Raw genomic sequence first — 26,083 nt, forward strand, 5'->3', positions numbered from 1 at the left:
CCCGGCACCGGCAGCGCCGCCGCCGCCGCCGCGCCTCCCCCGGCCGCCCGCTTTCCCGAGGCTTCTGCAGGGTCGCGAATCGGCCCCGCGGGGTGTCAGCGGCCCCGCCGGCCTCACCGCCTGCCACGTCGGCCCCACCGCCGGCCGCCGTCCTGCCGAGCCCCCCGACGCCCCAATCAGGAGCGGCGGCGGCGGAGGAGTGCCCCGGGGGCAGGGCCAGTGCGGGCGGCGGCGGGCACGCCGCGGGAGCGGAGCGGCGGGGTGTCCGCCTTGCCTTGCCTTGCCTTGCCTTGCCTTGCCTTGCCTTGCCTTGCCTTGCCCTGCCCTGCCCTGCCCTGCCCTGCCCTGCCCTGCCCTGGCCCCCCGCCTCACCTTCCGCAGCTCCTTCTCGATCTCGCCGGCTTTAAGGACGATGGGGCCCCGCACGGCGTATTCCACCGCCTTCACCTGCGGGTTCATGGACTCCAGCGTCAGGATCTTCTCCCTGCTCGCCTTCTCGTTGATCTTCACGGCGGAGGCCTTGGCAGCGCTGCTCCAGCGCACCGTGCCCCCCCGCGCCGGCGGCGGGAGCCGGGCACACGGCGGCCGCCCCCCCCCCGCCGCCGCCAGCGAAGCGGCGCAGCGCAAAGCCGTGTCTTTGCCCCCGCTCCGGCGGACCCCCGGTCCTTTGCAGCCCAGGCTCGCCGCGGCTCGCTTGGCAACCCAGCCAAACCGATGCATGGTCCTTCGGGGAGCTCCCGCCGCCAGATCAAGGCTGCTGGTGCTGAGGCTCGGCGGATGGTGCGGTGGGAGCCGGGCGCCAGGCAGCCGCGCGCGGGCAGGAGATGCAGCCCGAGAAACGCCCGAGCGCTGGCACAGTTACACGGGCACGCTCGACCCTCCCATGTCGAGATCCTGCAAACTTAATTGCGGCGGATACAAGTGATCCTGCAGTGTTGCGATGCCACCAGAGGAGCAATCGATCCCACCGTTGCATCAGAACAGCGCTGCAGACCCCCTTCTCCCGCGCAGAAGCGCCCGCGCTAGTGCTCCGGTAAGGCGGCGGATAACGCCATCCTCCCCAGGCCGCCGCCCGCCGCCGCCCGCCGCCGCTGCCCCGGCCCGCGCCCTGCCGAGGTGCGGATTGCACCAGCGAGACTGCCGGGCGCGCTGCCTGGCGGGCCCCGTAGTTCCTGCAGCCCTCGGCTGCGCCTGCCCACAGCATCAGGTGATGGGCAGGGAACTACCGCACCCACAGGCCTCCCCGCCCGGCCCGGCCCGACCCGGTCCCGCATTGTCTTGCCGCCGCCGGCGGGCGGGGCGCGCTCCCGGGGCTGGAGGTGCCGGGGGGACCCGGGGAGGGGGGCGAGCCCCGGGGCGGTTCCCGAGGGAATGGCGAAGCCGCGTCTCGCCGGTGCGAGCCCCCGGAGCGGCGCCGGGGAGCGGGCGGCGGCGGGTTCGGCCGGGCCGTGCCGCCCCTGCCCGCGGCAGAGCGCGCTGCCTTTGTCTGCCTTCGGCTTTCTGCTCTGCGGTGCGAGACTGCCGCCGCTGGTCCTCAGCTGTCCCTTGGGCAAGAAAGCCCCCCGCTCTCGCTTGCCAGCCCCGTGGGGGCGATGGAGAGGCGGCGTGGGGCTCGGCGAGCGGCGGGGGCTCCGCGGGTGGGTCACCTGTTGCCGCAGAGCCCGGCCGGGGCAGAGCGCGGGCGGCGGGGCTGGGCGCCAGCAGCCTCACCCCTCACGCTGTCCCGCTGCCAGCCGAGCGCTCGCTCCGGATCCTTCCCCCCCGCAGGAACAAGTCGGTCCTCTTTCACAGTTTCCTCATTGTTTCCAGATGATGAAAATGTTTTTATCTCTCGGGTCCGGTTCAGCTTTCATAGCAAATGACTGGAGATCTGCCATGAAATACAACAGCAGCAGAATTCAGGGGAGAGAGAGAAACGCTCTCTCCTCCTTGCTGCCCCTAGGGAGGAGAAGGCCCGTTTTACCCGTCCTGGGTGCCCAGAAGAGACTCCTTGTTTGTGCTCAGAGAGTGGAATAAGGGATCATTCACTCAGGAATATTCCTATGACCTAATGTTACCTCCCTGAGTAAGAGCCTGGGCTGTAAATCAGGTTTATTTGTGAATTGTTTTTGTAGAACCTTCTTTTTACTTTCTCTTTCTCCACTGACAGAGAATATAGAAAACCAGCTCCTTATTTTAGGTGCCTAAATTAGATGGTTTGAGACTTGGGTTCTGTTCTGCGTGTTTTTGTATCTTTCCTTGCTCAATTAAGAGAAAGCAAGCTGCTTTTGCTAAGTTTGATTTCATTTTGTCCCATACAGTTATATCTTGAGTCTTTTTTCTGTCTTTACTATTTCTTCTTCCTAACAAGATTCTGCTGGCCATAGTGTTTAGTTTCATAAGTAATTTGTTCCAGTCCTTATTCTATTTCAAGTATAATAGTTTTAGCTCTTGGTCTGCGCTAATTTAAAAATGATTGCTACTTGACAATTTCAGTCAATTCATAGTTAACAAAATAGCAGAAATGGGTTGGGTTTTTTGTGCTGAAGGGACAGTCTCGAGGTGGTGCAGAAAACTAATTTCTTTTACTCAGGAATTAAACTTCGTGTATTTCCAGTCATTGCACTCATTGTACTGAAAGCTTTTTCTTGTTTACTGCTCAGCTTGTGAAGGCTGAGTGGAGTATGTCTGGCACTGCTTATCCTCCCTCCAAAATTCTGCTCACAAAGTGACCCAGTGAAGCACTATATGTTACAAATTGAAGTTCCAAGAAGGACATTTTTGTTTGTTTGCAGCTTCAATAACTGTTTCAGGACACTGCAGTCTGCATCTTCTTCTCATTGATTTTTTTTTTTCCCATATTTAAAACCTTTTTAACTTTTGAAATGTCAAGTTTTGGAGCCTGTATATTTCAACACTTTTCCTTTAAAGTCGACATCAGTCGTGTATCTGGAAAGCTGAGTGTTACCTCAATCTGGCTTTCTGACTGACAGTTAACAAGCAGTGTCATGGTGCTTTTTTTCCAGGTTGGATAAAATGTAGTTCAGAAGAAAAGATTTCAAGCTGTGGTAAGACTTGTCAAGGCCAAATTTACCACAAAAACAAAACCAGAATTGATTTTGCAGTAAGCTTTAATCAGATCACCTTGAATGTTCTACTTATTTTAAATTCTAATATTTACATTCACTGTATACAAGTAGACTTCCCAGACGTCTTGGTTTGAGTGTGAGTGTTTCAGGGTTCATTAGATATCAAGGTTGAAATGCTACCCAGCATATTAAAAATTGCAGTCCAATGGATTTGGAACCACTAATTTGCTAGGGGAAGAACACAAATTAACCTTTGCTCTTGGTCCACACACTACTGTCCCACCCCCCATCCACCCCCCAGAAACAGCTGGCGTAGCAGAAAGTTTCCAGCCAGCACTGCCACAGTATCTCTGATTGATCCCCCGGGAAGGAAGGGTACAGATTGCCTGACACCTCCATTTCTGCCTCTAGCTGGCAATCCAGGCAAGACATGGAACCTTGTTTGGAAATTCTGTAATGCTGCTTGTTCACACGTAACATAGCATGGCAGCATTGGAATAAGGCTAACAATCTTAAAAAGCATGTTGCACAAGCCAAAGCATACATTTTTAGTAAAACATTTAAGTTAATATTTGTAGATTTGAAATTCAATAGTCTGATTAATTTCCTAAGTTTAGAAATGCACACAGGAAATAAATAGGGTGAAAAAAAGTCTCTCCATGTTCAATATATTACAAAGTGGTGTTTGTGTTATAGGAAAAGTATCTGTTGCTTTAATTATGATAAATGTATCTCCAAACATTATTTTAATACAGATACTTTCAGGAAAGCAAAGAGTGTATGTGAACTTGCAACGTTGAGGCAAAGTTGTGCCTATCTTCTTGCTTTTTGAGGTTAGCAGCAAAGCTCCTGATGACTTCAGGAGAGTCAGCATTCCGCTCCAATGCCAGTGTGACAGTTTTTGTGCATGCCACTTCGACTTCTTGTGGCTTGGCATATCTACGTATCATAGGAGGAGAAGAAAACTTACCTCATGAGCTGTGAAACTGGTTAATGCATGTTTGTAAAAATCTTGTGCAATGGCCTATTAAGGATGAAGTATCTTTTAGTATTTACTTATGGAAATCTTCCTCTCTCTCCACCCTGCCCTCTGAGTTTATGTATCCTACACAAATCATATGAACACAAGTTTCAGACAAGCCAGACAAAGAAGGTGGCAAGTACTGCTTACTGAGGGCAGTTCCTTGATCCTCAGGTTGCATTCCATCTTTAGCCATAAAGACATAAGATGGTTTTTGTGCAGTCATAAGAAGCTGAAATAATAAATTTCATGTTGATGGTGAGGAGTTGGAGAGACAGAACAACAGCAAATGCATAAATACATAGAAAGGTAGGTAGAGAGTTGGAGAAAAAACCTTGATAAACAGACTAACAGCTACTGTCACATGTTTCCATTCTGACAGGCCTTCAGCAAGCTTCTTTGTCATGAATACTTGCATGGTTTAAACCCCGTGATTACGATAATGGCATGTGGTAACTATGCATTCATTTTTCTTCTGCTGTTTCATTTAAATAAAGGCACCAGATAGAAAACTATGCTTAATAGCTTAAAATGGTAAAGTGCTGTTAATGATATTTAGGAATCTTTGAGGACACTAAATAGATGGAAACCACGTTGCAAAAACTTTGGTTTTTTAGGCAAAAAGGGCAAACCCTTTCTGAGTTCTGTGTTATACAAGTATGGAGGATGGTTGTTTCCTGTGAAATACTGCTGACAGTAGCAGCTCAGAATATAATGAGCATCTTCAGAGAAGTTACTGTTCCTACTGTTCTTCAGACTGAACATAAACCTTTAAGATCTGGTCCAAAGCTCAGTGCAGTCAGTGGAAAAAGTGTCAGTTCAGTGACTTGGTATCTTAATGTTTACCAGCTCTCATTCTCTCATGATAAGCCAAAAAAAAAAAAAAAAAAAAAAAAAGCCCAACCCCCTACCCAAAAAACAAACCCAAAATGAAATGTGTAATATATCTACTGAATTCTCTTTGTAAGAATTAATTCAAAAGGTGCTCAATGAAAATAATATAATTTTATTTTGCAAGGCATTTTTTATACAAACTACATTCAAAATAAAACTGCTGTGAAGGTTTTTAGTGAAAAATGATGGTTTTGTTGGAACCAAACTGTTCTGAACAACATGTGGATTTTAATAAGGTTTCCCATGAAAAAGGCCTGATACATGAGAATAAAATGTTGGAAGACTTTTTTATGGAATGGTAGCTGCTACAGGCATTAAAGAATTTAAATTATTAATATTTTAATAACAGCTTCTTTTAAAAATCTCATCTGAAGCTGACTTGCCTCACAAAGCAAATCTTTTTTAAAAACCATTGTTGACCTGGGCCATAAGACTCATTTTGTAGGTTATGCTTCAGCTTAATTAAAGAGGGATCTTCCCACCAAGTTTTTACCCCTAGAAGGTTTCAACAACATATAACTCCTTGTTATAAAATATATGGACAAGGTCACTGTATTGGACACATTTGCTTTAAGAATCAAGTAAAATCAAGCAGTTGAATGGAAAAGGGTTTTTTTCCCGTTACTAATATAGCAACTTACTAAAATACAGGAGCTAGAAATTAAAATGTTTCAAGAAGCACAGTCAAAGTATAGAAAAGATACGACTTCTTAAAAAAATGCAAAATGTCATTTACTGAAGTGGGCTTCACTTTGATTAGACTCTGTTGCCAGGGATTGTGGTGAACAATCAGGTACAGAGGTGGGAAAGTGCTGCAGTGACTGTAAAGCACGAGTGGGCCTTGATTACCTGGGCAGCTTGGTGATGCTGTAACGCTTTGAAGCTGGCTCATCACTATGTCATAGTTGTCTGAAATAGCTAGCAATTACACTGTGTTGGTAGAAGCTGGCATACTTTCACTGGTGGCATGGTCTTCTTTTTCAGGCAAGCTCTAATATGCACTGGAGACAGGAAGGCAACCTGAATGTGGGCTTCCTGAAACCAAAAGACATCAATGGGTAACAACCTTTTGAAGAACACAATGCTTTGTAAGTGGGAAACGCTCAATATTTAGCTGTATGTGGGGAACAAAGCCAACATTTGTACCACTTAAATGCTGTTCTTGCCCAAGTTCAGAGTAATGGGATCTCAAAGGACTTGTTAGGCACAGCTTCGATTTCTTATGAAAGGACTCGGAGGGTACTCAGATTACAGCTACCCTGAAATTAATTGATGAGGAGCATAGTAATAGTGTTAAGTATTGCAAACTTGTGATTACTGAAGTTGCCCAAACCAGAATCATAGAAGACAGGATTAAAGGTTGTCTGTGTAAGAAATTGATTTTTCTATAGTACTTTCCTCTTACCAGCTGTACACTGTAACACTACAATTCATTCATGGTAATATTGCAAATATCATCTAGCTGTTCCTATTATTTGTAATTTTCCTCTGATACATTCTGTTCATGGTATGAATATCCATGTGTTTTAGATATAATAATATAATATTTCTCTAGATGGTACTTTATCTGTGGAAAGAATAAACCTCCACTGAATATAGCTGACTGGGAAGTCGTTACTTAATCAGGATGCATTTTATAACCTTTCTGACATAAGGTTGCACAGCATTTTAAAAATTTAAGTTTTCAATTTGCTGCATATTGTCAGCTCTTAGGCAAGTCTGAGACTGTCAGCCCTCGCAGGAGAGCTCACAGGGAACTGCTGCAGGAGAGAAGAATGCTTCCAGTTGTCTGTAGTGCTGAGCAGAAATGTAACTTATGAAGTCCCTCTCTCTCCAACTCTAATGTGGATTAGATATGTGAATTGTTCCTCCTTTGGGATTTTTTCTGTGTAAAATTATACTTGCGTGCCAAAATACTGTAGTGTGGAAGAAGTAGAGGTAGCAGACATATACACTGCATTCCAGTGAATGGGGGAAAGAACCCCAAGATCTCAGACCATTCAGGTCAGCTGGACTCTGTTGTGACAACAGCAAAGAAAAGAAGCCATCAGGAATAGACACGTACAGAGGCATGTGTAGCTATTCATTAAATAAAGAAATGGCACAACTTTCTTATTTCCTATTTTAAATTAGTGTAAAACCCATTTTAAAAGAGGCTTGGTCTTGCAAAGTGCCACTCATTATTGACTCTCTTAAGAGAGGAGGTACGTATACCCTTAAAAATGTTTTGGTTTGTTTTGTTTTTTCTCGGTGCTGGATTAAATCTCTGAAATAGTGCAAAAGAAATAGTCTTGGACTTTCAGAACTCAAAACTACTGTGGTAATAAATTAGAGTAACAAGAAAAAGATGTCTGTGGCAACTCTTAATAATCAGATGTCTAGCTACGAATACTATCTTGTTTGCATTTAACAAGGAAAATATTTTTGTTTGTATTAGAATAGTTGAACAGCTGTCACTGACTGGTTTATTTGCTCTAGAAAGAAAGGCAGGGTATTGTAATAAATCACTGTTAGTTCTCTTGTATATTCATTAACTTCTTTACTAGATACTGTTACTATACACAGCAGAGCCCCCTGCTGTTATAAAGACCCTCTGAAATACCAGAAGAGTCTTTCTATGTTTTACTATGCCTAGACCTTCTTGGTTAAGATGGAAAAAAAAACCCAAACCAACCCAAAAGTAGTCTCAAGGTCCTGGTTGCATGGATTTCGTTTCGATTCAGGAATGAAATCTGAATGTCCTGCGTACATAGAACACATTTGTGCTTTTGGCAACAGTCACAGTTTATATAAAAAATAAACCTGTCTTGTCTTTGTGTATCTCTGGAGAAAGACCTCTGCTGGTAATGGATTGAAATTCAGTATAGGTTGAAAACAATACGCAGAGAGAACAGGAAAACAAGCCCCACCCTCTGAGACATTGCTTAAATACTAAGAAGAAAAGCAAAAAGGGCACATCAGCCAATTCAGTAACTCTGTACTCATGCAGAAACCACCATACATGGGGGAGCGATGCTCACAAGTACAGAAGAGTATGTTCTCATGCCCTGCGTGGGAACTGGGCTCGAGACAGAGACTCATGCAGGAGGAATGATAGAAAAAAATCAATAGATTGTACTGTCACAGGAAAGGATATTGCAGATGATGTTTGATTCTTTATTCATCATACAATATTGGTAGTAGGGATGGAGAAGGCTGGCATGACAAACTGGGAATGTGAAGGATACTTTCTAGGGCATAAATGTAATTTACCTCTCAGAAATTCAGGCCCTGCTGAGATAGCAGAGGTCTAAGTGCTTTTCCTGTTGCTTTGGTCCTGGTAGTGCACGCTGCTGTCTGAGAACACTGACTGCGGTCTTCAGGAAGAGAAATTCGTGTATGAGGCTGCAGTAAGGGTGGTATTATAGTTGAGGCATTGGGCATAGAATCAGTAAAACTAGATCAAACAAAACTGTATACCTGTGTATGTTACATTTATCTATAAGAGACAAAGTTAATACTTACATATGCTCATTGTAACTTACAGCACCTAGATACCCACAGCATCTAGAAAACCACTTGGAGTATTTGTGTGGAGAGATGATAATCAGAGTTCAGTGATGCTCCCCCACTATCAATATTCAGGATTTAAACCACTTCTAATTATATTTTGACTGTATGTACTTCATATTATGTGTTTATTTTTGTTTGCCTACAATTCACTACTACTGTGTATTCCAGTGGTGAAAAGCTTAGTTGTAGAATAGTTTAATAAGCATCCATCCTCTTTTGCTTTATGTGAGTAATTTAGAATCAAAATGTTGAGGTTATTTTATTGTATTTACTTTTTACCCTGGCAAAAATATAAAGCTATCTGGAGGAATTACCTCTATATGCATTTGTTTTATCACCTGAAATCAAAATCTTTTGTGAAATAATGTGAAAGCTTCTACTGCAGCCAGTTGTGACATGTAGGACTTCCAGTGGAAAACAGGTAGAAAACCTATTCCCCAAACAGATCCTTCTGGTCATTTAAATCTCAGAACAGTTTTACATTAATTAATTTAGGAAGAGTGTGGCCAGAACATGGGACAACAAAGAAACAGTACAGCTGGTCTATTACTGAACAGATTTTTCAGTGTCTTTAATTAACTCATGTATATTAGTGAATACACAAAGTTATAAATATTTATATGAAAGACTTCTGAAAACGTACAATGAGAAGTACAGTATTTTGTACAAATATGGATCATAATCTTCTTCATTTAGGGGCTGTCTTCATGGTGTCTCTGTCAAGATATGCCCCTCTCCTCTAGGATGCTTTGAGATGGCTTCTCTCTCTTTGGGGTGACTGCTAAAGGAAGGATGGGAAGATGTTCTCCTGGGCCAGGTGGGAAAAGTGAAGCCTAAATAGATTAGAAGTGATTAAAACCCTTGCATTTCCTCAGTTTGCATGTGAAAAATAGCATAGTCCAGAGTTCTGTTATTCTGTTTTGTCCAGGAGCTCTCATTGGAGATCTGCCCCTGGCAATCATAGAGACAAGCTGTCAACAAGAGAAGATAGTAAATGACTTGGAGTGATTGTACTTGGAGCCAGAACTGCAACCTCCCACTTCAAACAGTACATGTGAGGAATCTACTCTGAGGACATCATGGTTAGTATGAAGTGAAAGACACTTGTTTTTAAAATTGAGAAAAGGAAAATTTTACCCTAAGATTGTCACCTGTGGACTTTGTTGTATGAGAAGATTAACCATCAAGATGGCTAAGAACAACCATATTTCAGATGATGCAGGTGAGGATGTACCTCTTTACTGTTGTTAAGTTTATTATATCACATGACTTCCCTGTGTTATCTCCTAAATGTTCAGACATTCCTCAGAAAAGATATATGTATTTGTTACTCCATGTGGCCTTTCAGAAGATTTTAGTTTTTACAGTCTACGTTTAAGGTGTGTGCCACAATCATGTCCCTTAGACATCTGTAATAAAAACATATTGCTTATCTAGAGCATGCGTGTCTTTTTTGAATCTGAAACTCCATTTTCAGGTTTCACAGAACCTGTAATAAATTAGCCTCAACAATTAAGCTGAATAAATCAAGCACTAGTGAGACTCTGGACAAGCTTACTTGGCAACTAGGATACCGTGAGCTATCTGATCTGTAGGGAGGGTCATCAAGCCACAGGAATGTAAGACCACTGGGCCTTCAGCTGTAGGGAGAATTTTCCTCTGTGAGGAGCTCTGACAAGTGCCAGTCTTTTTCTGCCTGAAGGAAGAAGTGTCTTTTTAAGTTGCCTGGCAGGGGAAAAATTATTTGAGCTGTCTTGGCAGATGAATAAATACTCCCTCTAGATTCCTGTCCACCAAGAACTGACCAAATGCATCAAAGTAACTCAGTAATGAGCTAGTAGACAGTATTAACATTTAAATAGCTGTAAAAAATCACTTTAAAAAAGTTTCCCTCAAACTTTAGGTTTATTTCCCTGAAAGAGAAGTATAGACAAAAGTCTTACTAAAACTGCCTCTCCTCCAGTGTTTTTTCTCAATATGTAGGTTCAGCAAACTGAGTTCAAGACTGAACTACAAACATAAAATAAAAACTCTGTTATATTGGGCCCAGAGCCAGCCTCACAGATGCATTCATCGCTACCCATGTGAAAGCATTACAGTTCCTGTACAGTTCTTAAATATTAGTTGGCAGCAGTACTTCAGGCTATTTTAAACAGTAATCTTCAAAAAGAATTTTCTGTTAAGACTTTGCTGCAGTTTTCTCCTGTAGACATTTTGTAGTAAAAAAAAATAATCATCCAGACTCCTGTTAATCACAGTATTGTCATGATCGCCTTCCTCTTTTTTTAATTCCAGAGGTGATTCAGATATAAACATTTTGTAGGAATACAAAGCTTTTACATGCTGATGTGGAGTTTCAGTCCAAGAGCTCTATCTTGAAGGAATTTTGGAGTTGAAATGAGTATTTCTAGCTGCTGTATTTCTTTAAAAATGTATTTTTTGAGAAACATTAAAGTGCAGTTAGCTTACATGTTGCTATTCATATTTTTAGGTGGGAGTGGCAGGAAAATTAACATACTAATGTAAAAACATCAAATTTGCAAGGATAACAACTTCCAGAGGCGTGATTGAATGCCCTGACTGTAGAACCACCAGGCTCCCAAAGATAACGGAACAGCAGGTGATAACCCTCCCTCTCGACTTCAGTCTTTTTCTGAATTGAGATGAAGAGCAGAAAAACAGGATTTAAGACTTCCCGACTGCTTGTGCGTTTCAGTGTAACTTCATCCCGGTGGCGCCGCTCGAGGGGCACAGGTGGCGGGAAGCAGTGAAGGAGCTGCTGCCCTGGCACCGATTACCTCGAGTCAAGCCCCGGACCGTGGAAACGTGACAGCCGGGAACCGGCGGGCAATGTTCCCCCGAGAGGGGCGGCCGACCGACAGGGAGAGGCCGCGGTCCCCATTCCGCCCCCGCCGCCGCCGCTACCTCCGCCCGGGGCCCCGCAGCCGCCCCCGCCCCGCGGCAGCCCGGCCGTGACGCCAGTCCCCGCCTCCCCCCGCGCGCGCGGCCCCGGCGGCGCGAGGCGCGCAGCCAATCCGGCGGCGGAGCCGGTTCCGCGCGCACGCGCCCCGCCCCGGCTGTGCCGTCGCCGGGGCGGGCAGAGCGGCGGTGGCGGCGGGGCGCCGAGCCGAGCCGCTCCTTTGTCGGAGCGCAGCGCCGCGCCGGGGGCGGGCGGACAGACAGACCGGCCCGCGGAGGCTGCGCAGGCTCCTGGCGGCCGTGCGCCCCCGGCCGGCGCCGCGCCCCTGCTCTCTCTCCGCCCGCCCTTCCCCGCCACCGCGGGGCGGGGCGGCCGGCGCTTCGGCGGCGGCGGCAGCAGTAGCAGCAGCGAGCATGTCCTCGAGCAGGGCCAAGAAAGTGAAGATGGCCACCAAGTCCTGCCCGGAGTGCGACCAGCAGGTGAGGCGTCTGCCGGGCCCGCTCCCCTCGAGGGCCGTCCCCGCCGGGGAAGGGCAATTAGTGGCCGCGGGGGTTAAAACAGCGGCGCCGTGAGCGGGGGGAGCGCGGGTCCCGCTGCCTCTGCCCATCCCGGGGCAGGGTGCGGAGCCCGCCCCGCCGGCCGGGTGCGCCGGGGCGGGCGGGCTTGCCGGCTACCTCCGCGGGGACAGGTGCTCCCGGCGCTGGGGCTCCGGAAGGGGCTGGGAGCCTCGGGCGGACCGGGGGACGGTGGGCTGAAGCCCCCGTCGGCGGGTCGTCTCTGGGTGGGGTGCGGGTCCCTCGGCTGCGGTCGGTGGCGGGGCCGCGGGACCCGCTCCTTCAGCGCAGCCCCGGTGTTCCCCGCCCCGAGCCACCGTCCCGCAGAGGCGGCGCCGCCGCCGACCCGGCCGAGGCCCGTCCCCGCGGGGCGCGCCGGGTGCGCGCTGTCCCGGCCCCAGTCCCGGCCGAGCCGAGCGGAGTTCGGCGGCCGCGTTGCCGGGCCCCGCCGCCGCGCAGCCCCCCGCGGCGGCCCGGGCAGCCCCGGCTTCCTGTTCTCTCCGCCGGCCGTCGGTTGTGGCCGCCGGTTGGTGCCCCCCGCCGCGCATCGCGCGTTCGCAGGGTCAGGGCGGGCAGCTGCCGGCGGAGCGGTTTGCTTCTGAGGGAGGAAGGGGAAAGACGCGGCTGTCTCGGTGCCGCTGTGGAGCGATGTTTGGATGATGTAAATGATGGTTTCCCTTTGCCGTCTCTGCTTGGAATGTGGATTAAATACCGTGTTCCGCTTGCAGGGTAGCGTGGTAGTTACATTATGCTGAAGGATTTCTTTACGACGTGCAGAATTGCTTGTTTATGTGCTAGTATTGTTTAGTAACTATGCAATTTATTAAAAATACTATGAACTTAGTAATTTTACAGTACAGTTCGCCCTTTGGATGACTAATGTGCCCAAGGCTAGTCGGAAGAGCGTTCAGTTGTGGTGTTCTCTCACGGAGTAGTTTAGAAACAGCAAAATTGAGACCTTCACTGCAATTTCTATCGTGTAATCCAAATGCATACGTGAACTGTTGATGTCTCGCTGCAGTTTTGTTACGTGCGAAAAATGGAGATACTTAAACATTAACAACAGCAAATTTTCACTGCTACTCAATCATGAGCTTGCCTTCATTTACGGTCTTTACTGGTAATGATGTTACTGTTAAAAATAGGCCGGTTTGTTACAGCAGTGCTCCTCTGCTGGAACAATAGCGCAGCGCTGCAGAAGGCTGCTGTGGGGCTCAGGGCAGGGGGAGAGGCTTCCACATGTCATCAGGGGAAACACGGTTCTGTTATTTGATCCTGAAACTTGACTGGTATATGCTATTTCAGCCATACTCAAATAATATCGTGCCATTTTTCTTAAAAAGATTTTTAAAAAGTCATCTTACTTGTTTCGACTTGCACAGGTTTTGTAGTTTCATCCTGGAACAGTTTGGAATGTTAAGCTGTGTGGGGCCTTCTTTTCATCTTTTAAGCAATAGATGAACCACTGCAAATGCTCACATGTTAAGCACGTCACTCAAGTTCTATTTCTGAGAAAAAATTGTGTGCCAAGTTCTGGTTATTCAGTTGGTGAAAGGAGAAACTGAGTGAGGAGTATGAAAGTGGTGGTGAGGCTTTTTTGGGTTTGGTTGCCTTTTTTTTTTTTTTCTTTTTAAATAAATGTAGTGAATGTCAAACCACCAACAATAGGAAGAGCAAGTAAGCAAACATTATTTTTAAGCTGATGCTGAAACTTTCACTTTGTTCTGTGCTTTAAAACTAAAACACATGATATGCATATGTCAGTATAGATTTTCTGTTAGCAGCTTTTCTGTGGCTAATGTGGAATTAATGTGCATATGTGTTCTGCCCCGGCACAAGCATTGCTCATAAGGCCTTGTTTTCCAGTGCCAAATGTTTGAGACAGGACAAGAACCTAAAACCTGCAGTACAAGTCAGCCCTTTGCACAGTGTGGGGAAGCTCTTGTGTGACTCTTAAGTGGTTATGTCCTGTACTAGCATTTCTTAAATTTTTCCATAAACAAGGGCTTTGCATTTGTTTCTGATTTCTTCACTAGAAGTGGCACGCATGGAAATACTTAGACAGCCACAAATACTGGAGCATAATATTGAGTAACACTTCTTATGCTTTTAAACTTTTTGTTGTAATTTAGATGATATATAGTTGCCATTTAGACTTCTTTAAAATTTAAAAAAAAAAGGTTTTTTGATTATATTTTCCCAGCCAAAGCATTGCCCCATTAAACTAGGGAGCCTTTCAGTCAATCAGAAGAAATAATTATAATTTCTTAATTTACCTTCGCATAAACTTTCTTGTATGAGAAACTAAATTTCTTTTTGGTTAGGAAAATGTTAAACAGTAAAATAGTGTTTGTAGGGCTGTGTTGCCTTAATTATGTCACAGGATGTTATCAGGGTAGATCTTCAAAGGATAAGCCATACATTTCAGTGAATAAGCCCCTTCCTACTTAATCCCCCCCCCCCCCCGCCCCGCCCCCTGCAATGGCACACGCTCCTACATGCCAAACCTGTAACAGGAGAACAATATTAAACATGGCTAAGTTCACTGAAAAATATTGGGTCTGCTCCAATCCCCTTGGGTGGCTTTCCCCAATTTTTTTTCACGCTGAGCCTGGAAATGGAATTATCAGCAAGACCCAGATGTTCAAAAATAGGTTTAAATGGAACTCCTATATCACCTTAGCAATATAGACGAACTCTGCTAGGTAGTGTTTTTCGGTACTCTTACACTGACATATCAACAAGGAGATAAGTGTGCACACAAGTCTGCTAAATTCTGAGCTTTAAGGTTCAATAAACCTTGGTTAGTATTTATTATGTCAATGTCTCCATAAAGGGAATTAAAAAGTCTCTAGTTATATAAAACCAATATCAAAAGGCTGTCTGTAAGCTGTTCAAAGGGTGAAGTACAGGAGTTAAGATGTGCTACATAAAGCAAAATAATTTGTTTGTTCTGAGTAGCAGTTAGGTTGCCCTTTACAAATTCATGTGCTAATTTGGCAGGTTTTTTCCTAGCCTGTAGAACATTGGAACTTGGTTCTTCTACATGTCTGGTAAAATTGAGCAGGCAGTCATGGTTCTGTTTGTTTCAATGGACATTGGTGAAGTTGTAGAGACCTGTCTTAAAGAATTACATTTGAGAAATTACCTCCTGCTTTTTTCCCCACTGTCATGCTTCAACATGACTTGACTCTAATGTGTGTTATGTTAATCTCTTCCAGAACTCTGTTTAAACTTGCTTTGATTTGTGTTTTCGGTCTTAAACCTAATCAAAGCAATATGGTGTATTCCTTACTACTTTAAAAGATCTCAGAAGATCTTGGCTTTAAGTGAAGGTAATGAGGTTTGTAATTAATTAATCAGTATCACTTTTTTAATTTCTCAGAGTAAGATTTTTTTTTGATCACTTTTCATGTAAGTGTGGCTTTTCTAGATTTTCTGATCTTGTTTTAAATTGTCTTATGGTGGTGGAACTAGCTGTGGTAGGTTATTTGCATTTTGAATTAACTAGGTCCTTCTGTAACCACCGGCGTAGAGTGTGGTACAAATACATCTGTTTTGCTTCGGGCTCTATTGTGCCTCCTGTTTAAAGCTGCTCCTGCTTTCTAAAGGAGTTGCTTTCAGATGCTTCTGAAAGTGGATGTATTCAGAATGTACTGACAGTTTTAACTCATACTTTCTCTTTAAATTCTTTTTAGAAGTAAATGAAGGAAGCAAAACTGGGAGTGTCTGACTGATTTGACTGGGGATATTTGAGAGCTCTGAAGAGAAATTGTATTTTTATCCTAATTCACCCTTGCTTTAGTGCTTTCCACTTTCCCCCACCCCCTTCCTGACAGTCTAGGGAAAAGGGTTTGCAGTACAAAGCAGTCACAACAGCTGTACATTTCAAGCTTGTTTTCTAACAACTGCATAAAGAAAAGGCTTGCTGGGTGATTCACAGCAGAGCCTGTTTTTACTGTGTTTAAATATAATTGTGTAATAGTACAGGCCATACTTTGCAGTACAGACTGAATCTGTGAGGACAAAATGTGAGTTACTTGGTTTTTTTCTTCATTGGACAGGAAATTTGTCATAATTTGAAATGAACTGAAATATTTGTCTTTTGTTTTCCTAGGTTCCTGTTGCATGTAAATCATGTCCCTGTGGCTACATATTTATTAGTCGAAAACTCTTGCATGCTAAACGTGCTGAGAGATCGCCACCCATCACAGGTAATACTTAGAGTTGGGAAGAAGGGGGCAACGGTTCTTTCCCCTTATTTCTTAGAGGCAAAGGATAGAGTATTTTACTTCTCTGTGTAAATTGACTATTGTCAGGTTCACTTTCCCTTGAATTTGTGCATGGTAGACTTGAATATGTTAAATGTTCCTTGAATTTTAAGGGAGAGGGAAACTGGTGTTTTCAGTCTTACTTCCTTTGCACTTGTGATGTTGGCATTTATTCTGTGTATATTCTAGCTGTGCACATTGGTCACTGTACAAAATAACTCCTTACAGGAAGCTTTCTGTTAATCCTATTTTGAAGCTAAACGTCTAGGGGTGCCAAAGGGATCAGATTTCAGAGTACATGCTGATTGAAGCTGGGTTTTCTGAAAGTAAAAATTGGTATATGTTTAATCAAAAACCAGGTGGGTGTTGCTTCTGTCTGCATGGGTTAAATTAAAAAATAGTGTATTTTTTGTTTGTCTAATTTGTATGTCTTTTGTTGTTGATGGGCTCGATAAGAAGTCAGTTGAACGTGCGTTTTGGCATGATTAACATTCTCCTTGTGTTCGTTTTTATCACTTCCTTCAGTCCTAGTAGGAATTAGTCAGAACAAGCATCTGTCAGGGAAGATGTTTTTTTAAAAAAAAGTATGTTATCTATAAATTCTACTCTTTAAAATAATCTACCAGGCCTACAAAATGGAAGCTAAATATTTGATACTTTGTATCACTATTTTGAAGGATACTTGTAGTCTACCAGTTTGTAGGAATTATATGACTTTATGTTAGATAACTGAACTTTCAAGGTGGAGGAGGTTAAGCAATGTCTGTGGTAGTTGGGAAGTGTTGGTCAATTTTCTCCCCCAAAAGTCCCCCCTCCGCCTGAAGGCCATAATCTGGTAGAGCAGAGCTCTTGTATAATTCAGCTTTGTATGTAGGCAGTGCACTGGAGGGGAAGAACCCCATGCACGAATATGTGCTGGGGGCCACCCTGCTGGAAAGGGACTTTGCAGGAAAGGGGTCCTGGTGAACAGCAGGTTGATTGTGAGCCAGTAATGTGCCCTTGTGGCAAAGGCAGCTAACGGTGTTCTGGTCTGCATTAGGGAAAGTGTTGCCAGCAGGTCGAGGGAAGGGATCCTTACCCTCTACTTGGCGCTGGTGAGGCCACACCTGGAGTACAGTGTCCAGTTCTGGGCTCCCCAATACAAGAGAGACACGGACTTAGTGGAGAGAGTCCAGTGAAGGGCTACAAAGATGATGAAGGGGCTGGAGCATCTTTCCTCTGAAAGTCTGAGAGCTGGGACTGATCAGCCTGGAGAAGAGAAGGCTCAGGGGAATCTTATCAATGTATATCAATACCTGAAGGAAGGTTGTAAAGAAGATGGAGCCAGGCTCTTTTCAGTGGTGCCCTGTGACAGGGCAAGAGGCAATGGGCACAAACTGAAGCACAAGCTGTTCCCTCTGAACATCAGGAAACACTTTTTCCCAGTGATGGTGACCGAGCACTGGCACAGGTTGCCCAGAGAGGTTATGGAGTCTCCGTCCTTGGACATACTCAAAAGCCACCTGGATGTGGTCCTGGGCAACTGACTCTTGGTGGCCTGGCTTGAGCAGCAGGCTTGAACAGGTTGGTCTCCAGGGGTCCTTTGCTACCTCAAGCTTTTTGTGATACTGTGAAATACAGCATTTGTATTACAGTTAGTGAGAAGTTATCCTACTGTCCAATTTGTATCCTTTGTCTATACAAGATTAATGGGACAACTGCAGCAAAAGGAAACCAGTTCCCCAGGACTGTATAGTGGGAGACCATGTATGTCTATATTGTGCTCATAAGGTAACTGCAACTTCTTTAGAAAACGATATTCCACTATTTTCAACAATATAGCTACTGCAGAACGGTGCTGCAGCCTTGCAACTGTGCAACTAGCCTGTGTTGAATAATGTTCTGTGGTGACTGTACTATTTTCAGTACCCAAGCTGATTAACACTTGTGTAAATACTTTTTTTTTTTTACCCTGGTGTGTAGGAAAACAATACACCTGTTCAGCATTAAGTATTCTGAGGCCTTGTCATAGGCTAGATTTGGTGGGACATGTATGCTGTGTAATGTGGCATTTACTGACAGCATTGTTGACTCAGCATTTTGATTTCTGTGAGCAGTGGGAATGTTTTCATTGTTAGTGTTAAAAGATGAAGTACTTTGCTGTTTACCTATATGATAATTTTTTTTTTTTTGGCTAGTGGAAACAAATGCAATGGGCTGTCTTGATAGTTTTTTCCATCTTTGCATGGGAAACAGTGAACTTCCTGTACACTAGCAGATGTCTCGTGTTGCAAAATGCATTTGAAGTAGTTACGTAAAGGCTTGATCCTTGTAATCAAGAAGTGAAGTGTCATTCTAGATCTGACACCTTAATTTTTGCATGGATATCATGCAGATGTAATTGCTGTGTAAGGGTACAGACATCTAACCACTTTTGCTAAGATATTTAAAGAAAAAAAGGTGATTGGGTAGGGTAAGCACTAAGAATAAATTGAGAACAAAGATGAAAACAACCCTAGATCATACCATCTCTATTCATTTGCACAGAAAACAAGAGTGAGGCCAAAAGGAGACGGACAGAGAGAGTTAAGCGAGAGAAGATAAATTCTGCAGTAAATAAAGACTTAGAAAACCGAAAAAGATCCAGGTCTAACAGCCATTCAGATCATAGCAGACGAGGAAGAGGAAGACCTAAGAGTGCCTCAGCCAAAAAGCACGAGGAAGAAAGAGGTATGAGAACTGGAGAAATAATGTTCATTGGGTTTTCTTTTTGTATCAATAAACCTTTATACCATTCAAATCATTTAAGTAACTAGGCTAGCTCACCCAATACCTGATATCTTAATATGGGGAAGGGACTGTTTCACATCTATAGAGACCTCTGGTTTTATGTTTCAGTGTCTGGTTAGAACTGACTGCAAAGAACTAAGTCTGTGTTTTTAGCCGCCATATCAAGTTTCAACATTTACATTGAAAGCCATTGCACTGTAGTGCTTAGTAGTTTTTTGGTTTGGGTTTTTTTTTTTTGGAGGTACCGCTGCTCCATATCACAAGGACAAACAATATAATGATGCCTGTTGTCAGAGTGATTAGGATGACTGGATTGCTTAAGTTCCTTGAAACCTTTCAAAGGGTCAAAGTAAAAAGGGCATTTTGAGTCAGTACTATGACCTGAATTTTTGTCCCATGTTTCTACAGAATAGTACTGTAGAGGAAAGAATTCTTCCTTGCTTATTAAGGTTCCTTGGTGACCTGCTGTTTTTAATCTTTATACAATAAAGAGACTGTTACATGTTCTAGGGTAATTTTGGAGCCCTTCAAGTATGTGACTGTTGCTTATGATTCCTATTTTTTTCAGAGCCTATTGACAGTGCATTTGCTATCTATGGTTTTGGAGATAGTAATTTTAGGCCTGAATTATGAATCCAGAACTTATCATGGACTTAAAAGTCTGGAAGGCAGGTAGGAGGGGAAGATCAAGGCTTCATATAAATATTTAGAAGATCTTGTTCTTAAAACTACTGAAACCTTCAAGCGTACCTTGTGGCACAACTCAGAAATGCAATTTTTTTTTCCCTGCCACCTTATTTGTTAACAAACGGGTGTGAATCCATATTGCAAAGTGAGTTCCTTTTAACATCTAAGTTTTCAAACCAATTTTGTTGTCTCTGCTGTTTAATGTAAATCTGTTCTTAAAGTTTCTTTCCTATAAAACCAAAGAATAAATCGGGGTTTGTTGTTGGTTTAGTGCTTTGGCTGTGGAAAGAGGAGATAGAATTTGATTTCTGTATGTTTTCTGGGCGGCAGTTGCTTTACTGTAACAGGGATACACTTATCTCTTCACTGTTGCATATGGCTTAATGATGTACGTAGCTTCACAGAATACAGTTTCCCTATTTGTTACTGATCCAAGCTAGACTTTGTCTAGCACCTACAGGATCATTTCTAGGCATTTTACCACCAGTCTAGTTTGCACACAGCTTTGGTTAGAAAATTCCTGTAAGCTAGTTGGGTTTCCTGGTAAATCTTCTTTCCTGTCCCCTGGAAAAAGAGGAAAGCAATCAAAAGAAAAGATCCATTCTCTTAATGCATGTTTTATAGTCTCCAAAAAGCAAGAATTTGAAAGCGTGAGGGATATTTAGAGAACATGTTTTCATATTTAAAACTAGGCTGAATGTTTTTAAGCTCTTGCTGCATATGCCAAAGTGTGACAATATACCAGTGCTCTGAGGCAGAAAACTAGAAGTACAGATGCAGTGAGATTTTTGAGTAAGAGTGCCTGTGTGGTGTTTGGTGTTGTGGTTTGCTTTTTGTTTTTTGTTTTTTTAAAGTTGAATCTCACTTGAGAAGATTGCGTTCATCTTCTTGTCCTGTCCTACCATCCCCTTTACTTGGTATTGTGACTACTGTTACTATTTCTTCCTTGAATTCTTCTGCAGAGCTGGTACAGAGCTTGGGTTCATGCCCATTTGTAATTATCTTTGCTCCTCATCAGTACAGCACACTTTGCTGCTAGGAATAAGTGGGCTTAGGATATTCTCTTACTTCTTATTTCTGGTTATGTCAGACTGTAATGGGTGTAGACCACTGTGGTGATTATTGGGCAGATTTAAAAAAAAAACAAAACAAACAAAAAGTTGATATATATGGCTGTCAAGGCTATAAAACCAAATTCAGCAGAGAACCCATCATTTTGTAAGTAATTACTATAAAACAAGTTAACACTGACTTCTCCCTTTTCAAGTGGCTTATAAAATTGACATAACTACTATGTGTAATCAGTGGGAATTCTAAACATATTATTCCTTTACCAAAACTGCTGCTTGATAGTCTTGTTTGTGTAAAAGAATGTTAAGCAGCTTTAATTCTTCTACTACAGTTAAAGTGATTTTTGTGTGACACGTTGCTTGTGTGATATCCTTGTATCAGTCTACATAGTGTTGAAAGTCAGCTCTGGAATGCAAGACATTGGTTTAGTGTTAGACTTTATCTTATTTTCTTGCCTCTTGTATATTTCTAGGATATTTTCGGTACACATTACTTGCCACTAGAGATTGTGCTTTCTTCTTCCCCCAAAAGACTTGAAAAGAGGCTGCTGCTTGCAAAGCTGTTAAATATTTGGTGCCTCTGCAATGCCTACTGCATTTGTAGATGGAAAATTAGGACAGAGAACACCTGTATTATAATATCATTCCAGAGCAGATAAACTGTCCATTTGAAGACCATCCAGCTGTGAAAATTTTCTTCCTGAGGACACCCATGACATCTGCAACTTTGCTTCGTAGCTTGTTGTGCTCTTTTCATACATAGCTGCTTGTTCTCAGTTATGTCTGTGCCTTTGACTAGTTCTTTTGTATCCTTGTGACTGGCTCACATTAGAACAAAGAGCAGCAGGATTGAACAGCAATTAAGGAGAATAGGAGAAGCAAAAGGGCTTTTTAAAATAAGCTATTTTCCCTGCAGATTTAGTAAGAAGAAATGGAGGGGGAGGAAAGAGGAAGCTGACGTGGATTGAGGGGATATGGCAGAGTGCTGGGACCCAGACAATACTCCTGTCACATGTTTCAGAGCCATGTGATGACCCTGGAAAACAGGACCTTGTCCCTGCAGGCTTGGCTTGTCAAAATTGTCAATTTCTTTGTCAGAAATGCTACAATATATTTTAAAAATAGAAACACTTCATAATCATTTGATTCTGCTTTTGTGGTGGTGGTGGTATGTTTTTTGTTTTACTGTGTGGGACTGTGATACACAGCTAAACCAGTTCCCAGGCTGCCTTATTATCTAGGTAACAACTCTGATTATATTAAAACAAACACAAAAACCCTCATATGCTGGAGGAAGTGGTATTGTTTGTTCTGAAAGAGGTTACCATCAAGTGAGACCCAGTAAAAGTGGCTGGAGCCTTACTAAAGCATACTTGATACTTAACAAGGTATGAATCTTTATAAAGATAACCTACATCTCAGTGTCCTGATAAAATTTAAGCTGAATTAAATTTCTTGATGGAAGTTTTCTTTTTTCAGTAATTTCAGGGTGTATCACTCATACATTTGCTTTCCCAGAGTGCACATTGGAATTAACTTATTGTCCTGGATAGTAAATCTCAGAACTTTGGATTTTGAATCGATACAAATTTTTTGAGGGGTAGGGTCCATATCTGATTTATACATAATCACAATTTTAAGGGCTGTGGGTCTAGTGTGTTGCTGGAGATCTGGGGTTGTGAGATACCTTCTCCAGAAAGACTGAAGATTTTCACCTAAATAGCCCTTCAGTTGTATAGCAAAAGACTTACCATTTTTGTAAGATGTTAAAAATACTATTGTGATTCTGCAAGACAGTCTTTTGCTAATAATAGAGAAATGAGTCAAAACTACTTTCAGATAAGACTGAAGCGGAAAGTTTTGATAGTGTCTGTAGAAACCATGATATCCTATGAGTAGCATATGATAAAGCATCATGCAGGGCAAGCTCCTCAGTAGTTACGGTGAGAACTGGAATTGTTTTAAGAATGCATAAAGCTCCCAAACCTGTGTTAATCCTTGATACTGTTTGATATCAAGATTTAAATTCTTTAAAGCTGAAGTCTTTCAAAACAAGCCAGTCCTTTGGAGGACAGGGGGAAGGGAAACTTGAGAATTTTTTTTTTTAGGTCTACAATCTGTTAACAGTAAGCAGGGGGGAGAAAAAAAAATCTGCTGGGTGCTGACATATTCAGGTGATGGCTGGGTTTGTTTGAATTGGGAAGTATGAAAAAAAGGGGAGAGGTTTAGATATGAAAATAGAAAAGGTTAATGTGGAATAACCAGTGTGTGTAGTGTCTCTGCTCAGAACAACTCCCAGCATTGTTAATTTGTAAATGGTGGGAGGGAGGAAGTGGAGCAACCCAGACTGAGTGTACATATAGAAACTGATTTGTCTTGAACTACAGGGTAGGACTTGAAGTGAAACTCTGTTTCTTAGCTTTCATTTCAAACTCAATACACTAGAGGATATTGTCTTGCATAGCCAGGGAACCAGCAGAAATCACACTCTAAATATCAAATGTGCTTTGATTAGGCTTAGTTTGCTAAGCAAGTTTCTGTTTTCAGATTAAAAACTGATACATCTTTCTGTGTCCAGGCTCCTCACTAAGCAATTTTACTTGCAGGGAAGGGTGAGCTTGTATGTGATTTCAGTTCTCTAGAAGTTTTTAAGTAGAGGGTTTTGTTGCTGTGTGTCTCTATCAGTGTTAAGTCAGAACAAAGTGATTTTTCAGTTTCTCCCACTTAGTTGTTTACCACATGCACTTGACTTCACAGGGAAGGCAGTCTGTTGGAATAGCGTCTGTGAGCTGTAACACAGATGTGAAACCAAATCTAAAAATGTTGTTATGAATGTGGACCCATTGAAGGAATAACCGTGTGAGTAGATGGAGATAGGAGATGCTGGGATTTTTCCACATGGTGCTTTCCATTATGTTCCAATGCTGCTTTGTCTTTCACTTAACCATTGCTGAATTAGGTGTCTTGGTGGAGCAGTCTGCCAGAGCGTGCTGTGGGCAAAATGAGTGTGCACCATGTGTCTGTGTGTTAATGAGACAGAGGGCTCTGTCAGGTGAGCGTTGTGTTGTGATTGTAAATTAGTACAGGCCACTGTGGAACTGGGATTAGAGATGCAGTTCCACAGCTAGACAACAACATTAAAGCTCTATATGTATTTCTCTCTTCTTTGTGTCTACAAGCCTGGTCTTCTGCTGACAAAGCTGTTTTGGGGGGGTTTGTTTGTTTGTTGTTTCTTAATGAGTTGTGTCAGCTACCTGTGGCTAGCTAAACTGGGATATAAATAGTCATGATCTGGAGTAAGTGGTATTTATGAAATTGTACTATTCTATGAGTTTTGTCACATGCTAGAGTGTTAACAGTGTACTTCAGCACTGCAGTATGGAAATTTTTGATGGCTTGCTGTTGTGTGTCTGTAGCATTGAAACAAGCCAATGCCAGCAGAGGGAATTCAGAGGCTTTCACTTGCTTACTGAGGTGTTAGCACTGTTCATTATCTGGGATAAGATTGAAAGTCTGCAGTATAGAAGGTCCAGAAATGTTCATGGTGACAAATTTGGAACCTGACTTCTGCCATGTATTTGCTCTTTGGTCTTGGACACTGTAATTAAACTATTGGATTTCTGTTATTTAGATGTAAAATAAGGGGAGAAATGTCTTATTTAATGAGGATATTGTAAAATAACTTTGTTTTCTAGGATGGGAGCTGTTTATGTAAAAGCAAAAAAAAAATGGAGGTACACTTGAATACTCGTTTGTGTCAGGCATCAATATAATGTTAATGACTCATTCTTTCTTCATCGTTAAAGAACAGAAAATCAGTCATGCTTTTGAATGACTAATCATGTGACTCTTCTAGCACCTTTGTGTGCCTCCATTTCTTCCTCCTCTTTCTCAATCCTTCCATGAATAGGAGTTGATTGTCTAACTTCTTTTCAATTCCAGTACTCCATTCACATAATTTATTAACTACTATGTAACTTGCATTAACTTCGGATAATGGAAAAAGCTTCTAATAGTGACTTTTTTTTCTTCTACAGAGAAACAAGAAAAGGAAGTTGACATGTATGCTAACCTTTCAGATGAAAAGGCCTTCGTATTTTCAGTGGCCTTGGCGGAAATAAACAGAAAAATTATCAATCAAAGACTTATTTTGTAACTTGTGAGCACAATCTGATGCATTTATATGCAGAATGGCTAGCATATTTCCAAGGTGTCGTGGACTCGGAAAGCGTGTTGTCTGCACCATCAAAGGACCGTAGTATTTCCTCTTAAAATTCTGCTGCTGTTCTTGGAAATCGAATTCTGTCTCCACAAGTGAGAAAGGAAGTGTTCACAGGATTGTGCTATGAAAAATCAGAAAGCAGATATGTTTTACGCCTTGAAGACAAATGCTAGACAAATGCACAGAGAGACTGCACCCATTCCAGAGCACTTCTTTTAAATTTGCTGCCAGAAATGCAATATTTTAAATATTTTCAGAAATAAATGATTTTCCTTTAAAATTATATATTTCAGATTTTTCAGCTATATTGCAGTTTACGTATGTACAGTTCACATAACTTTTTAATAAATTGATATTCCAATATTTTATTGAACTGGGAATGAAGTACATTTATGATACTTTGGGTATGTTGGTTTTAATCCACTTAGAAATCTGGTATTCATCCTAGGGATGACTTTAAATTTGCATTTTTTTAATAGGTGTGATTATAATTCTGATAGGAAGAAAATTCAAGGGGTTTCATTTTAGGGGATTACTCTGCTTGACAACTTTGTTTATGAATTCTCTCTAGAAAATTATTCCCTGTTAGATAGAGTTGGTTTTTTTAAAAATCACATATACTTCTTGGGGTCAGATTCCTGAAGTTTGAGAGCTGAATACTTGTTTTGTCACAACTATTTGTTGGGTGTCTGCCTTGTCCAGCTGGTAAGTACTTCTCCCATACTCTTTCTTGGCCCCTTGTTTACTGGAGAGGGGGAGAAGCAGGCGTCAGAGATGTAGATCTGCAGCTAACATCTTACTGGTATTTCCAAAAGATGAGGATATACTAGTTCCTTTTACTCTCAATAGTTTTATTGTCTGTCTTTTAAAAGTCTTTGAACTGTTGACTGTAAATACCAAAGCAAAAGTCTACCTGAGAGTGCAAGAATGAACTGGTTTTGTAGAAATAGGTTTGGGGAAGACATTCAACACAGTAGTCTTTGTTAAAGTGATAGAGTTTTGGCTCAAATTGCACTATTACTTTAGCAAATACATGCAGGTTTTGTCTTACCAAG

The 26,083-nt window shown here is 42.8% G+C and overlaps 2 protein-coding genes and 1 long non-coding RNA gene across 8 annotated transcripts in view; 2 read left to right on the plus strand and 1 right to left on the minus strand.

Annotated features, from left to right (window-relative positions):
* The window catches only part of GPT2 (glutamic--pyruvic transaminase 2), a 28,214-nt gene extending 27,091 nt beyond the window's left edge, over positions 1-1,123 (minus strand). Inside the window, exon 1 of the mRNA XM_074881658.1 lies at positions 373-1,123. Coding sequence (XP_074737759.1) covers positions 373-720 — 348 coding nt within the window. The 5' untranslated portion in view covers positions 721-1,123. The remainder of the gene's footprint in view (positions 1-372) is intronic.
* LOC141948791 (uncharacterized) overlaps positions 1-9,973 on the plus strand; it is a 39,122-nt gene extending 29,149 nt beyond the window's left edge. For 2 of the 5 annotated variants that reach the window (XR_012630548.1, XR_012630549.1), the window contains 3 exons: positions 5,968-6,071; positions 9,232-9,352; positions 9,464-9,973. This is a non-coding gene — a long non-coding RNA (uncharacterized LOC141948791). Of the gene's footprint in view, positions 1-894; positions 1,034-2,715; positions 4,542-5,967; positions 6,072-9,231; positions 9,353-9,463 lie in introns of those variants that run through there. The other 3 variants (XR_012630552.1, XR_012630551.1, XR_012630550.1) reach the window with 3 other exon arrangements.
* A 1,670-nt stretch (positions 9,974-11,643) lies between these two features.
* Positions 11,644-25,391, plus strand: C12H16orf87 (chromosome 12 C16orf87 homolog). 2 transcript variants are annotated; one of them, XM_074881661.1, is made up of 4 exons: positions 11,653-11,934; positions 16,127-16,223; positions 18,807-18,989; positions 24,844-25,391. In XM_074881661.1, exons 1-4 carry the CDS (start codon positions 11,869-11,871, stop codon positions 24,960-24,962), a joined length of 465 nt encoding a protein of 154 aa, XP_074737762.1. In that variant the 5' UTR covers positions 11,653-11,868; the 3' UTR covers positions 24,963-25,391. The 2 variants fall into 2 exon arrangements, with proteins under 2 accessions (XP_074737763.1, XP_074737762.1); XM_074881662.1 differs by lacking the exon at positions 18,807-18,989 and having other exon boundaries at positions 11,644-11,934.
* The last annotated feature ends 692 nt before the right edge of the window (positions 25,392-26,083 follow it).

Source organism: Strix uralensis, chromosome 12 (genome assembly GCF_047716275.1).
Source record: "Strix uralensis isolate ZFMK-TIS-50842 chromosome 12, bStrUra1, whole genome shotgun sequence".
Classification (NCBI taxonomy): Eukaryota; Metazoa; Chordata; class Aves; order Strigiformes; family Strigidae; genus Strix; species Strix uralensis.

Bases quoted from the DNA above. Each gene is read 5' to 3' on its own strand.
- C12H16orf87 (XM_074881661.1), top strand. From the start codon at position 11,869: ATGTCCTCGAGCAGGGCCAAGAAAGTGAAGATGGCCACCAAGTCCTGC. The intron at 11,935-16,126 runs GTGAGGCGTCTG...TTGTTTTCCTAG, and splicing joins GCCCGGAGTGCGACCAGCAG to GTTCCTGTTGCATGTAAATC. The intron at 18,990-24,843 runs GTATGAGAACTG...TTTCTTCTACAG, and splicing joins AAAGCACGAGGAAGAAAGAG to AGAAACAAGAAAAGGAAGTT.